The 13,868-nt window shown below is 39.9% G+C and overlaps 1 protein-coding gene and 1 pseudogene across 1 annotated transcript in view; one reads left to right on the top strand and one right to left on the bottom strand.

Moving 5' to 3' along the window:
• PIR (pirin) overlaps positions 1–13,868 on the bottom strand; it is an 89,327-nt gene that overhangs the window by 10,445 nt on the left and 65,014 nt on the right. The window contains exons 9-10 of the mRNA XM_023532347.1: positions 7,798–7,842; positions 149–231 (exon numbers count right to left, since the gene is read on the bottom strand). Of these exons, the coding sequence (XP_023388115.1) occupies positions 149–231; positions 7,798–7,842 (128 nt within the window). The remainder of the gene's footprint in view (positions 1–148; positions 232–7,797; positions 7,843–13,868) is intronic.
• LOC111741752 lies at positions 13,216–13,334 on the top strand (annotated as a pseudogene).

Below are 13,868 nucleotides of genomic sequence, written 5' to 3' on the forward strand. Positions count from 1 at the left end.
GAAATTAATAAAAAAGGTTGATAAACTTCTGGCATAGTTGCTTTGTCCGAGGGAGAAAAAATTTCCAGCTACACTGGAGATTTAGGTATTTCCCTCGAAACTAGTAAAAAGTACGAGTTAAGAAAAATTAAAGATTTTTAGTACTTACCTTGTTCTCCACCTGGACATTGTCACCTTCCCCCAATATTGCTGTGTGATGGGGTTCTATTTTTTGTTGTGCGTCATCAGGCCCTACAAAAAAAAGATGACCCATTAAATTTAATACTCATCACAGTATATTTATCGTATGGTTACAAATTTGGTTAACTTACATAGCACCTTAATATTCATTTCAACTTCAGAAATAACAGACTTAGGAATCTCCTTAAATCTCTTGGTTGATTATATTTGCAATTATTACAGTCTGAAACTGGCTGGTTTCCATGGTAGAAAAGAACAGGCAGGTGAATCTTGCATTGCTTCCACTCACGCCTTTAATGTCACGCCTAAGAGTTCGGTTAATAAGCAAAATCCTCGGCATTACATGCTAAAAAGAGTGTTTCCTTGGGTAAATTATGATCCTCCTGAGAATGAAGCATACTTACAAAAATGAGTAAATGCCATCACTATTTCAACAAGTACTTATTGAGCACCTACAATTGATAGTGCTGAGAAAATACAAAAAAGGGCAGAGAAGATCCCTTCTGCACAAATAATTCAAAATCTCATTGGGAGAAACTAAATATATATACACAAAATGATCAGAGAATAATTCAGTTGAAAAATAAGTAAGTTGGATAGCTATTGAACTATGAACGAGGCCCAGCGCTAAATGCTGTGTGTGTGTGTCGGGGGGTGTCTTCGGGATAGATACATTTCTATCTCTTCTATACTGAGGCTCACAGATGAAAGACTAAAAACGAAATTATGTCTTAAAGGCAAAAATAAGAAAGTTCGATGATGAAGCAGAGACCGTAGGGGTTAATTCAGGACCCTAGGATCTGTTGTGGAGGAGTTAAGACAAACAGCCCTGTAGGATCAGAGAGACCTACAAGAGGCAAAGTTAGGGTGAAGGGCATCCTAGGCGAGGGGACTGGGAACGTGCAGGTTACCTCTGGGGGAATGGTGAACCTTTTCTACCATTGCTGGAACATTCTTCTGGGAAGAACTACGGAAAAGTAGACTGGCTTCAGATCAAGGGGAGACTTGAGGGCCATCCTTAACCATATAGAAAGGAGGGCCTATGTGGGGTCGGGGGGAGTGTGTGAAATGGTCAGTTCTGTGTCTTTGACAAATAACTCTGGGAGCAGAGCACAGAACTGGAAGGGGGCAAAACTGAGGTTAAGGTGATTTATTAGGGGTTTATGGTAACAATCTAAGTGAAAATGAATTACGGTCTGAACTGGGAGAGTGGACTCAGAAAGATAGGGATGGGTTTGATAAGCAGAACTGAGAAAGAATCTAGAGCATTTGGCAACAGTGGGAGAGACAGGAGTCTAACATGATTCTCACTAGGAGCAGAATTATGTAGTGACTTGACAATGACAACAATGATTCTGCAAGAAGAGGCCAGAAAAAGCCAAAGTGGCATAGAACCACCATGAGAACGGACAACAGAGAGAAGATTCTAAGTAGAGTGAGAAGCCCATAAAGATGTCTAAGGAGATATACCTGCAGGACAATAATAATCAATAAGGAAGGGCTTATTGAAATGAAGACAATAGCTTGAGGAGTTATTATTTGAACAGAAACATAATTTTTGAATTTTGTGAATATTGCTTGAAGTCCCAACATAGCTATATGTTCCAGAGAAATCCTCCTTCTCACCTCTTCTTTAGAGATAACCTATATGAAGCAACAGGGTTCACTCTGATGCTTGCAAACATGGAACAGGATTCTAATAGAGCAGGAGTTCTCAGTCCGGAGTCAGTGGGCTCCCAGGGGGCCCGTGGAGAGAATTCAGAGTAATAACGGACTTGGACAGGAGATAAATCACATCCTTATTTTCACTAACACCTAAGACAAAATGTGGCCTTTCCTTCAGTTATGAATGTAACCAACAAACGACATAGTATTAGCTGGACCAATGACTTTGTCTTCAGTACAAACCACAGATATTTTCATATCACAGTACAGCGTTACAGATATCTCAAAATACAGTTTATGTTAATCATTGGAATTCAGAGTAGACCTGCTGCTAGATCATATTATTTCAAATGTCATTAGAGATGCACACATATAACTATCTCATAAATTTGTTCTTTTAACATTTTAATGACTTCATTGAATTAAAAAAAAAAACAACACTATTCAGAGGTGGGGCCTTGGCAAATGTCAAAAGGGTCCATGGTACAAAAAAGATTAAGAACCTCTGTCCCAGAGGCAATGGTGTGCTGGTTAATGTTTAAAACTAGTCTTCAGAGACAAGAGAACAAGCCTGATTTTAGCGTGTGCCAATTTCCATGGTGTAAATGCTCCCATTGTGGCCAATTTCAAGCTAAGGACCAATGTGAGGTCAGGGAAGAGGTGCATGACCAGCTCTTGCGAGCTGGCAAGAGGCAGCCCCAGCACACCACTAAAAGTTTCTTCTTCATCCAATATTTAGGTCAACAAATGCCATGGAAGTGAATGATAGAACTCTGTTAATATTCCACTCATGCAAGAATCTGGCAGTAAAAAAGAGTTCTGGGAGTATAAGAATAATCTCATTTAAAGTTGGATAATATTTTTAACTGTGATATGGAAGAGCATTTTATTGTGTGCTTTACTGAGATTCCCTGGGAGCAATAAATCATATCTTTATCATCAACTAATTCACATGTAACAACCACTGCCCACATGGTCTACTCCTGGCCCCTAATCTTATCATGCAGGATAGTTCATGATGCATAGACCCAAACGGTTTATAAAGTCCCTTCACCGTGTTTTAATGGAGTAAGCTGGCACAAGACAGCTCTCAAAAATAATGCTGAATTGGGATTTCTCTGCACCTCCTATCAGGGGCTCGCTTAACTATGGTGTTCATTAGTCTGGGAAGAAATTTTAGCTTAGATACAAAGAGTTCATGTTTTCCTAAGATCGCTCATTCTAACTTTATATGGAACAAATTTCTGCCCATTCTCCTTGCTGATCTAGGAGAGGAATCACAGTGTTGATTCTGAAGAGGCCATTTGAAATGCCCTACCTGAAGGTAGACACTAGAGTCAGGTCTCCAGGTTCACCATTTAAGTGTACCTTAGCTTCCGTATTATTGCAGGAAATGTTGAAAACAGGATCACAGAAAGCAAAGAAACTGATTCTATCTTCGTGTCATTTCTATGCTACTTCACTCATCTGGTTATCTCCTAAACCTAAAATAAGTCTCAAAGAAAATGTATTTCATTGTTTCTGACTACTTTCAATTATAAATAGAGCCAAATCAGATAATAAATAGTTTCCATTGAGAAGCTATGCCAAGAATGTTAAATCTAATAGCGCAGTTAAGGAAAATTTAACTGAAAACAATTGAATTGCAAATATTTTTGTTTGCCTAAAGAGTTATAAAAGGGCAAAATACTTTAAAACATATTTTAAAGTTAGTGCTGCATCTTCAGTGTGTGATTAATTGCTATGCAACTTTTCTCTATATGCCAAATATCTTTTTTCTTTTTCTTCTCAAGAATTGCTGTCCCACTTACTCTGTATTCCACATATTCTGCTACTTCATAGATTTTTATATCAATTTTATACATATAAGTTGCAGTCTTCTTATCCGATGCAATCCAGATCATCACGAACTGCCTTAAACATTTTATTTTAAATTAAAATGTAACTGTGCTTTCATTGGGCAATTTTTAGAAATATAGCCGAGGTAGGTCTGCTGATTGGATTGAAGCATCATTTTTCTTATAAAGCATACACATATTGACCCACTGAAATCCTTCTAGATTATTATGGTTTCCCCGAATCTTTTACTGTCATCTCTCCCATATTAATTCAAGGCTTTTCTTTAGCAATTTACGTTTGCAAAATATTTGACTTAGTTGTTCCAGAAATACCCTTTTCACACTATTTCATTGATTTACATATTGAATGAAGCACATGGGTTAGTCCAGTTCATTTGGGATAAGCGGAGGTCAATTTGGAGGGCTTCTCATGTGTGTCTTCACCTTTACTGAGATCTAGGGGCCATGTCAAACTTCTTACTCAGAACCAGAAGCAAAGAATCGAGCATAAACTAAGCATGAATATAATTACTTCTTTAAATAAGTTGGAAACATTTTACCATCTGTATAAGTCAGTTAGCTGTCAGTTCAATAACCCCAAACATTTTTAGATTTCTAAATATATTTTCTAAGCCCCAACAGTATACTCGATAATGGTCCATCTGAGGGACTGGCATCCAAGCCGATAAACTGTCCCAGCTTCGGGGATACAGGATATAAACAATTCTACCCTTTCAATCTCTGTGTTAATGTGTAATGTCATTTGTATCCCAGGTACAAGGAAGGGGTTCAGCGCTAGTATCCTTGGGATCTATTGGTTTTCTGACCATGTAGTTTTTATCGTCTTTGGATTTTTTTTTATCATGTACTACACAGGTTTCGGCTGAGGGCTGGTCAAAGGACTTGTTGCCTCAGTAAAAGATTGTGTCAAATATTTCTCTCCGGCCCAACTTTTAAAGCTACTATTCAACAATCAGCTTAGAAGGCTTGAAAGAAATCAGTGTATCAAAAATTAAGATCCCAGAAAAGCATAAAATATCTCAAATAAAAACGTTTTTAAATAACAAAGTATAAATTCTACTAATTTTACTTCTGCTAACTCATCAGGGTGTCACCTTGAACTTGAAGATGTCTGATTAACTTAGACAACTAGTTAATATCCAGCATTTTCTACTGTTCAAAACTCCACCTTGTCATACTCAACCTATTGATTCGTTCACCTTTTAAGCACTTCTTGCATCGATTAATATTTTTAATGGTCCTCCTAAATCTCCATTTTATGGAATCTCCCCAGATTATTTTCTCAACCCAAAGTGCTGTCTATTTATTCCAGCCCAATATACAAAGTATATGTATTTGTAACATCTATTTAAAAAGAATGGAGGTACCTGACATTTGGAAGAAGATAATTACTTGCTTATCAGCTCCTACCATCTGTGGCTGGCAGGTACCATCCTGGTTTTATAAGCAAGATAAAATTGAGGCAGTAAAGTCAGAAAGCATTTTCTGGATTCTCTCTATAGGTTTTATAAGTCGATATATATTCAATAGCTATTTCTGCTTTGTCATTTCTTTTTCTCTGATGGTTTGTTCTTGTTCTTTTGTTTTTCTCATTAGCATCTCTATTGGGGGGGTGGGTAGGAGGAAGGGAAAAAGATAAAATTCAAATGAGGTCATCTGGCCAGTTACTCATTGGTTAAGCAGAATCCCAAGAGGCCAGTTTTGCAGAGCTAGATTCTCTCCAAGGTCCAGTTTATTCTGGACAGATGCAAGTTCACTCCAGCGCTACAGACTGTGACCCCATTTCCTGCCAGATGTTTTGCACTTGAGGCCCATGGTCACAAGAGGGGACCAGGCCAGTATATAGAGATGACTCAGGAAAATCGGCCTCACTTCCAGAAACAAGTAGATGTGGAAGCCATTCTTACCCCCTCGAATTGTTGAGCTTTTCACTTGTTAAATTCTTGGACTAAAGGACTGTCAGAAAACAAGGCTGTAATTACTGATTAAAACAGTTTTGAAGATTATTTCTTAATCGTTCTCCCCTCCTTCCTTACAACGCCATTTAAACCCAAATCGAATGTGAGCTGTTGTAGTGCCCATCAGCTAAAAAAGTTTTTACATTTCCAAATTGGTTGAAAAAAATCAATCGCATTTCATGACACATGAAAAATATGTGAAAATTCACATTTTAGTGGCCATAAATAAAGTTTTATTGGAACAGCCACCCCAATTTTTTCTGTATTACCTGTGGCGGGTTTTGTGCTACAAAGGCAGGAATGAGTCATCGTAACTGATACCTATGGCCCGCTGTGATGAAAATATTTGCTGTCTGGCCCTTTACAGAAAGTTTGCTTCCTCTGCTTCTCATTCTACACAAACATTTCTGGTATCCTTACCACCTAAGGGGTCATATGCTCTCTTTATTACCTTCCATTGGTGCAGATTATTTTATTTCTCTTGAAATCATGTCAGGAGTGCTACCTCCATAAAAATGGTTTGTACTCTACATTGTTATAAAGAACTATGTGATGCTCAAGGTTTTCAGAAGACCATAAAAACAAATGCTTCATCTCTTCCAGATGGTTAATATGTGTGCAGTTTAATGTGTGTGCACGTGGACTTGTGATACATTACAGGTTTTGCCACATTTTCTCAAATGCTGAAATAAATGAATTTTGCTTCTATCCATAACTGAAATGCTATTCAGGGAAAGAAAAACTAAGCCCGTTTCTACCGTATAAAATCAAAACTCATAGGTCTGTTACTATTATTTCCCAGAAAATAATTTAGGCGGTTGAACACCCCATTTTGGAGAATATAAAAAAAAAATTATTTAAATGGCTCTAGGTGTGGCCTTCAAGCCTGAAGCAGAGCCAGCTCTTGGAGGCTGGGAGTGCACTGTCCAAGGAGGTGGCTATGTTAGGGCCCTAGGAAGTTCGCTGCTAAGGAGGCTAGCCTGCGAGAGTGGAGAGCACCCCACCCCAGAGAGTCTCAGAAATGGGATTCTTGGCTGTATCTTGGACCAGTCAGATGCTCTGCCCCACTCCACCCAAACCACACCACCCATCACTGTTCATGAGATGGCAGGGAAGGAGAGAGGGGAAGCTGGTTCTCTTACTTTACATCTTCCCATAAGCACAGCCTGAGATGCATATTTGAGGGTAAGGAGTTTATTTGGGAGGAGATCCCAAGAAACATCAGTCCAGGAACTAGGAAAATTAGGAAAGGGAAGGCAGACAACGAAGGGTGTGGTTTAAAGCACGCGCCTACTGTGGGCGGCTTGAACATAATCCCCAGGGGGAGCTCTAGGAAAAGGCGTCACACATGGGCCTCGGTTACCCCACCTGAGGGGGGAGCTACCTCCCCAGCACTGACAGCGGGCAGAGCAGCCTTCCCAGGTTTTAGAGAAAGCCTCGGGCCACGAGAAACAGACACTACGGCAGCTGGAAGTTGGTCACTGGGCCCTGACCGACTGACCTAAGATGACAAGTTAGTTGGTCCCTGCACTGCCATCATACAAAGAATATCAGGTGGGGCACAGGGAGTGAGCTGGAGGAGCCCTTGGCTCTGGTCCTAGGTCTACCCATGTGTAACCCTGTCGGGTTAGATAACTTTCTTTAGACTTTACTATCCTCATCTATAAAATGAGAGTTGGTTGAGCCTCGAACATCCCTTGTAGACTAGACTCTACGAGCAACGCATATGCAACCCTCAGAATAAGAGAAAACCTCCTTCTACCTCCTGGGAGATAGATTCTTGTTCTTAGAGCCTCTTAGAGCTCTATCCCTTTACCAGGATGGAGGCTGTCAACATCATAGCAAGGTGTCAGCCCACATAACTGTGCCTGGACCTTACCTCTGCTCACATGCTACAGCACAATGGCCACTGTCAAGACTGGTGTTCACATTCTCCTGTCTCTCTGAATATGCTAGACGCTGAGAGGTGTCCTATCCTGGGTGTCCCAGAATGTACTAGGATGTAGAGGGGACTGGTGCTGGACAGGAGGAGGTGGAGTATTCAATTACATGAAAGGGTTCATCTCACCTTTCCTCCCTTTCAGTAGTTTAAATTATACTGCACTTGAACCCAAAGCAACATACTTATCACTTACCAATATACACATTTCCAGATATAGTATAGATGAAGCTTGTCCACCCTGAAAAGGGATCAAAATTAAAAGTTAGGGTCCGTAATGCTAAAAGAAGTGTAGATATTACAATGTACTTAATAATCTCTATATAGGAAACATAAATATATAAATTTATGTAACAGATATAAAACATAAATTTGGAGATGAAATCCTTTATTTTGAGATACGTACTTAAAAATTTAAGTTCTGTGAGCTGTTTAAAACACACATTCCCACTCCCCGCATGCTCACATGTGCGTGTGCATACACACCCCTCAATGACTTGGCCCCAAATGTTTTAGAGCCACCCAAATAAACAGTATACAATTCACTTGGCACTATACCTATATGCCAATAGCTGTATCAAGAAACTATCCCTTCCAGTTCTAACATCATGCTAATAACTGCAAAACACCAGTCTGGCTTATCTTCAGTTTATTGTGCTTCCTTCTCTCCACGAACAGTATGCTAGAAATATGCTTTTCTTTACTTAGCTGCATTTTCATTTCCAATGAACTCATTCCTTTTAATCGATCCTAAAATAGAGCATCGGATCCAGGGATGCATAATTTTGGAGCACGAATGGGCTTCAGATGACCTGTGTATTCCTGGGAAGTGTCTGCACAATTTCTCAAGTGTGGACACTTTTCTCCAAAGAGGGTACACAGCATTCATGAGATTCCTACTTTAACCCAGGGGGCCAAGAGCTCAGAACCATAGACCACCTGCCATTGGCTATCTCGGCACCAGCACTGGATTTTCATGGACACTTATGACCCAGAAGAGATGCTGCAGTGCTACTCAGAGACATGAACCTAAAAATGCCCAGCTCAAATGGAATTAGGATATCATTCCATGTGCTTTCAGCGGAAAAGGAGAAGATCTGGGAAGCGAATGCAGGGCAGAGTTCAAGGTGGCAGGGCAGGGACCAGACTGGAATTTGTGCGAGAGTCAACGTGGCGACACAGTAAACAAAACAGGCAAGGGCGGAAGGATCACGGAGGGATGTGGATGTGATGGCAAAGTGGGCTGAACTGTGCGAGAAAGACCCAAAAGAAAAGGTATAACTGATAAAACTGAACGTAAATTGAGTCTGGTTAAGAAAATATGAAGGATGGCAAAAGAAAGACACTTGGGTGGATGCCAGAGGATATTTTTTTACCCTGTTTTAGTGTTGCTTCTCTGAGATTTTACTAGAATAAGTTTCGAGGCCTCTGAAAGTAACACTATTAGATCATAACTCACTCACACTTTTTCTCCCTTACTGACCCACTCGCTCCGTCTTCTGAGCTCAGTCTACCATCACGTAGTGATCATTGAACGCTCTCTGCGGGTGGAGACAGGAGGTTGAAAAAAGGCACAGCCAGGTTTTCCAGTCATGGAACTTTGGGGAGGGAGGCTCATGTAAGATGCTGAAAACACACGATAACAATTCACAGCCCAATTGCACGTGTCTTAGCTGGACGGGATGACTCACTCGTCTCTGCTTTCTAACGGATGCTAAGCTTTCCTTAGTCTTATTTATAGCCTGAACTATAATAGAATCTTACAACAGAACCCCTTTCGTAGCTGCTTTTTAAAATTGTTAACTATTGAAACTTGTTTACATTTTTTAAAGTGCAAATATTCGTAGTTTTTTCTCAAAAAAAAGGAATACATTCATTTTTTGGTAATTTGAAAATATTTAAGACTGCGAAAGTGCGCAATGTCATCTAAAGAGAAAATCACCTTCACATTAGCCTGACATAAATATTGTTAGCAACGTGGTACTTGTCCTTTCAGTTTGTTTTATCTTTTATGCACCATATATTGTTTGCTTAAAAAATAGAACAAACTCAATATTCTGTTTTGGATACCTTTGCATGTCAAAACATAGAGAAATTACTCAGCCTTGGGAAAAACTGCAAAGCATTCCACTGTGAGGATGTGTTGTAATTCATACAAGATATTACAAAATTAATGGTTTTCGAGTTTAACCAAATCTTAAGGTTCTCGATTGCTCGACTGGGTTTTTATTTGGGATCGTTTTGAATGTTCTAATCTCATTGCTCCTCTACTCCCTTTGCTTCATTCCTACTCACCCACCAAGCAGAGAACCAGTGCACACATAACTGCCTACGTCTGTTTTCTTTCCCTTTTTATCTTCTTACATAATCCAGAAGGACCAGACATTTGCTTAAAGGAAAGGCCAAGTCCATTTCTTAAGCACATTCACCTATTTTTGCTCTGTGAAAAAGTCTTGTATTAGGACATTGAGTCCATTAGTAGTAACACAATTCACTGTGTTACTGGCTGGAAGACACGGAGTTTAGAGGGAACGCGATAGAAACGGAGGGCAAATTCCTTTGTTTCTTCTTTTTAATGTGTTGTCCATCTGCACTTGCTTCTATTAAACCTTGTTTAATTTCCATCGAGCATTGTTTCTTAAAGCTACAGCAAAACTAGAACTAAATTGCATGAATGCTTAGTATATGTTTAAGAACCGCCACATTTTATTAGAATGCCTTCTCTGCTGAGAGCAAACTTGCATCAGCAAAGAGCTCGCTTGTGAGGTTTCCAAGTCCTCAGCTCTCTATGCCCCCCACCACTTTTATGTCGTGCACCAGGAATTGATAGGATCCCCCATTTTGACGGTGCTGTCAGAGGTCACAGGCCCCTACAGTTTCATGTCTTCCAGAAATATCCCCTCCATGCTACTGGCTCTTAGCAGCTGAGAAGATCTTCCCTTCCCTTGGGCAATAACAAAGAAAATGAGCTGAGATAGAGGTCACATTTTACCTCTGGCCCTGCAGGACGGTTTAATCAGCAACACATTTGAGTCAGAACTCCTTTAGCCAAACATAAAAAAATGTAAAACTTGCCTTAAATATGTAAATCATTTTCTGTGGCATCTGCTCTCATTTCCAGGGAGGTTCCCAAGTCTTGCAAAGGTCTCTAGTGAGAGCTTTACTTGGCCTACATTCCTTGCCTTCGTCCAGCTCATTTTCCTCATGCCTCTCCATCTTAAGAGTTCATTATTTCGATGAACTTTACAACTACTCTTTGTATCTGTATGTATGGAGAATGTACAAAAACATGGCCTGGTGACACGGCAAATCTCGGACAAAGGTCAGCTCCTGGGGGGAAGAGTGGGGAAGGGGCTAAAGGGAGCTTGAAACTCTGGGTCACAATGGTTGCGAGACCCCAAAGCCACACTGGTTCCAAAAAGCATCCCTCCAACTCCTACCTCTCAGCATGTAGGCAGGCAGCTCCCTCACCATGGACCTCACGCCTGGCCTCCTGGGACAGGATACAGACCCACCTGGTCCTCTCCACCCCTTCCTCATTCCACCACATTTTTAATTTTTATTTTGAATAATTTCAGCCATACAGAAAAGTTGCCAAAACAGTACAGAGAATAACCATATACCATTCGCCCAGATTCTCCCAAAGCTAGAAGATGGATAAAGTATATGTGATATCATGTTAGCTTTGGGAGAATCTGGGCGAATGGTATATGGTTATTCTTTTTTTATCATTCTTTTTTTCTAAAATATTTGAGAGAAAACTTGAGATAATTTTTAGTATGTACTTCCTAAAAACAGAGATATTTTCTTACATGACTATAGTGTAGTTATAAAAAAATTATGAAATTAATACAATATCAGTGAAAAAATGATCATTGTACAATACTATTATCCATGTACAGATATTTAAATTGTGACAGTTGCCTCATTAATGCCTTTTACGGCAAAAAGAAACAAAACTTCAAGGCCAGCATCCATCCGGGTTACTGCTAACATTTAGTTGGCGTGTCAAATCTCCTTACAACCGAAACCATTAAAAGTACAAACTGGTTATTTTGTAGAATGTCCCTCCGTTTGGGTTTGTCTGATGTTGCCTTAGCATTCTAACTAATTGTTAAGTTCCTTCTTAACTTTAGAGAAGAGTTTTATTTAATTTTAATACTTTAATTTTTTTAATTCAGAAAAGCACAAAGGATAAAATAATGAATATATGTTACCATAATATTTCATATCTTTCTTTTCTTTTTCAGGTAAAATCATGTAGGTAAGAGAAAAGTCCCGTGACTGGTTGCCTCCAATCCATTTTCTACACACAGAAAATGTGACTTTTCTAGAAGCCCCACTTAAAACACTTCAATGGCTCCCTGTTCCCTCAGGACAAGCCCAAACTCCCAACCCTAGCAGACAGGCTCTTTTCAGTCTGCTCCTATGCTCCTCCAGCATCAACCCCCACTTGGCTTGCCCTACATCCTTAGTTAATTCTAGCCCAGCAAAGCCCTCTGGGTAAAGGAGGAGATAGGGCAGCAGCCAACCTTAGAAGGGCCTTGCGATGCCATGGAAAACAAACCAACTGAGTAACTACAAAACAGCAACAAAAACAAACACAATCACGAGCAGGAAGTGCAGGTTTAAAAATCAGCAAACGACCCTCGGGGAGATCTATGACCAGACTCTTAACATCTTTGAGTCTGCTTTGGTTTGTAAAATAAAGAAATAATGTGTACAACACAGGGCTGCTGGTGCGATCAAGGGCATCGTATACCTGCATATACACGTATACATACATATACATATACATATGTGTCTTTTATGTTTTCACCTTATCTACACAATGCCTGCATTTAGCAGGTATTTAACAAATGTCAGTTCCCCTTCCTGGCCCTTCTGTCTCTTTCTACTTTCCCCCAACTTTATGTAGGCTAGGAGTTTGCTGGGGCTGCAATCTAAGCTTCTGATGAGCTGTGACCCCGGCCAGAGAAGGGTCATCACCAGAGATGACTCCATGCTCCCCAGGGGATCCCTCTCAACTCCAAGCCAGCAGGTCTCCTGGAAGACTGCACTGAACAGGCAGCAAAGGTCAGCGGGGTCGCTGTTTCCCAAAGTCTAGAAAACAGATCCTCATTATCTTCAAGAACCTCGTAGCACTTAAGATGCTATCTGCGTACCAATGACCACTACAGTCTCACACTGGTGACTTGAGGTAGCCTTTCTGATCATACGGCAACTGACAGCCCACTAGAAGACTTCTAAGCTTAATGCCCATCTTACAACCAAACATAAACCACAAGAGAGAACTGTCAACTTTGTAGGTCTGCCATCTGGACAAGAGACAGGGTATTTCCTGACCTTGTGGGAATTCCATCAAAAGAAAGAGAATGGCCACTTTACTAAATATGGCGAGTGACATCAATAATAAAATATTAAACAACATTGCATAGAACGGTACCCACACAAAGACACTTGCGAGAACTAGCTTTCCAGAGTAAAATAAACTCAGAATGTGTTTCAAACATTCCAGAATGGTCATACTGTGGTCTGTGTTTATAAGCGATGGGCATATAACATCAAGAGCCATCTCTGAAGATCTTGGTCTACAGCCACGCCACTCTGAACAGTTTACAGCCATGCTACCCTGAACATGCCCAATCCCATCTGATTTCAGAAGCTAAGCAGGGTTGGGCCTGGTTAGTACTTGGACGAGAAACCACCTAGGAAGACTGGGTGCTGTAGGTGGTAAAAAATAAAAAATAAAAAAATAAAGATGCTGTATTTTAAACGACAATTGCAACCTGCAAGAAAATCTTCCGTATGCTTTAATCCACACTGATAATACTGAACATCCATTGCATCAGAGATAGCAGAAAAACTAAGAAATAAAGGAAATTTAACATTTTTAATGAGAAATGTATTAGCAATGTAAGCTCTTTGCAATGTAAATGCTCAGAAAACAGCCTTCTATGCGCCCAGTATGGAGCCTAGCCCACTGGGGGACAAACTCCACAGATTATTTCTTGCTAATAAAATAGAAGAAAATAAAAACATATTAGAAGCCCCTGGAAGCTTATCCTGCACTTTAGAGACTAAGTGTACATTGAAGTTTTCCCAGCAACGAGACATTTAATGTGATTACTTTTAACTAAAATAATTTCTTAGTTTTATCTGAAGAGACCTTTTTTCCTCTTCGAATATACAGTATTCGCAACTGGTTTTTAACTGCTCAGAAAAAATTCAGAAAATAATTCAAATATGTAGTTAAAATTAAATTAT

This window comes from Pteropus vampyrus, unplaced genomic scaffold (assembly GCF_000151845.1).
Source record: "Pteropus vampyrus isolate Shadow unplaced genomic scaffold, Pvam_2.0 Scaffold81, whole genome shotgun sequence".
NCBI classification, from domain to species: domain Eukaryota; kingdom Metazoa; phylum Chordata; class Mammalia; order Chiroptera; family Pteropodidae; genus Pteropus; species Pteropus vampyrus.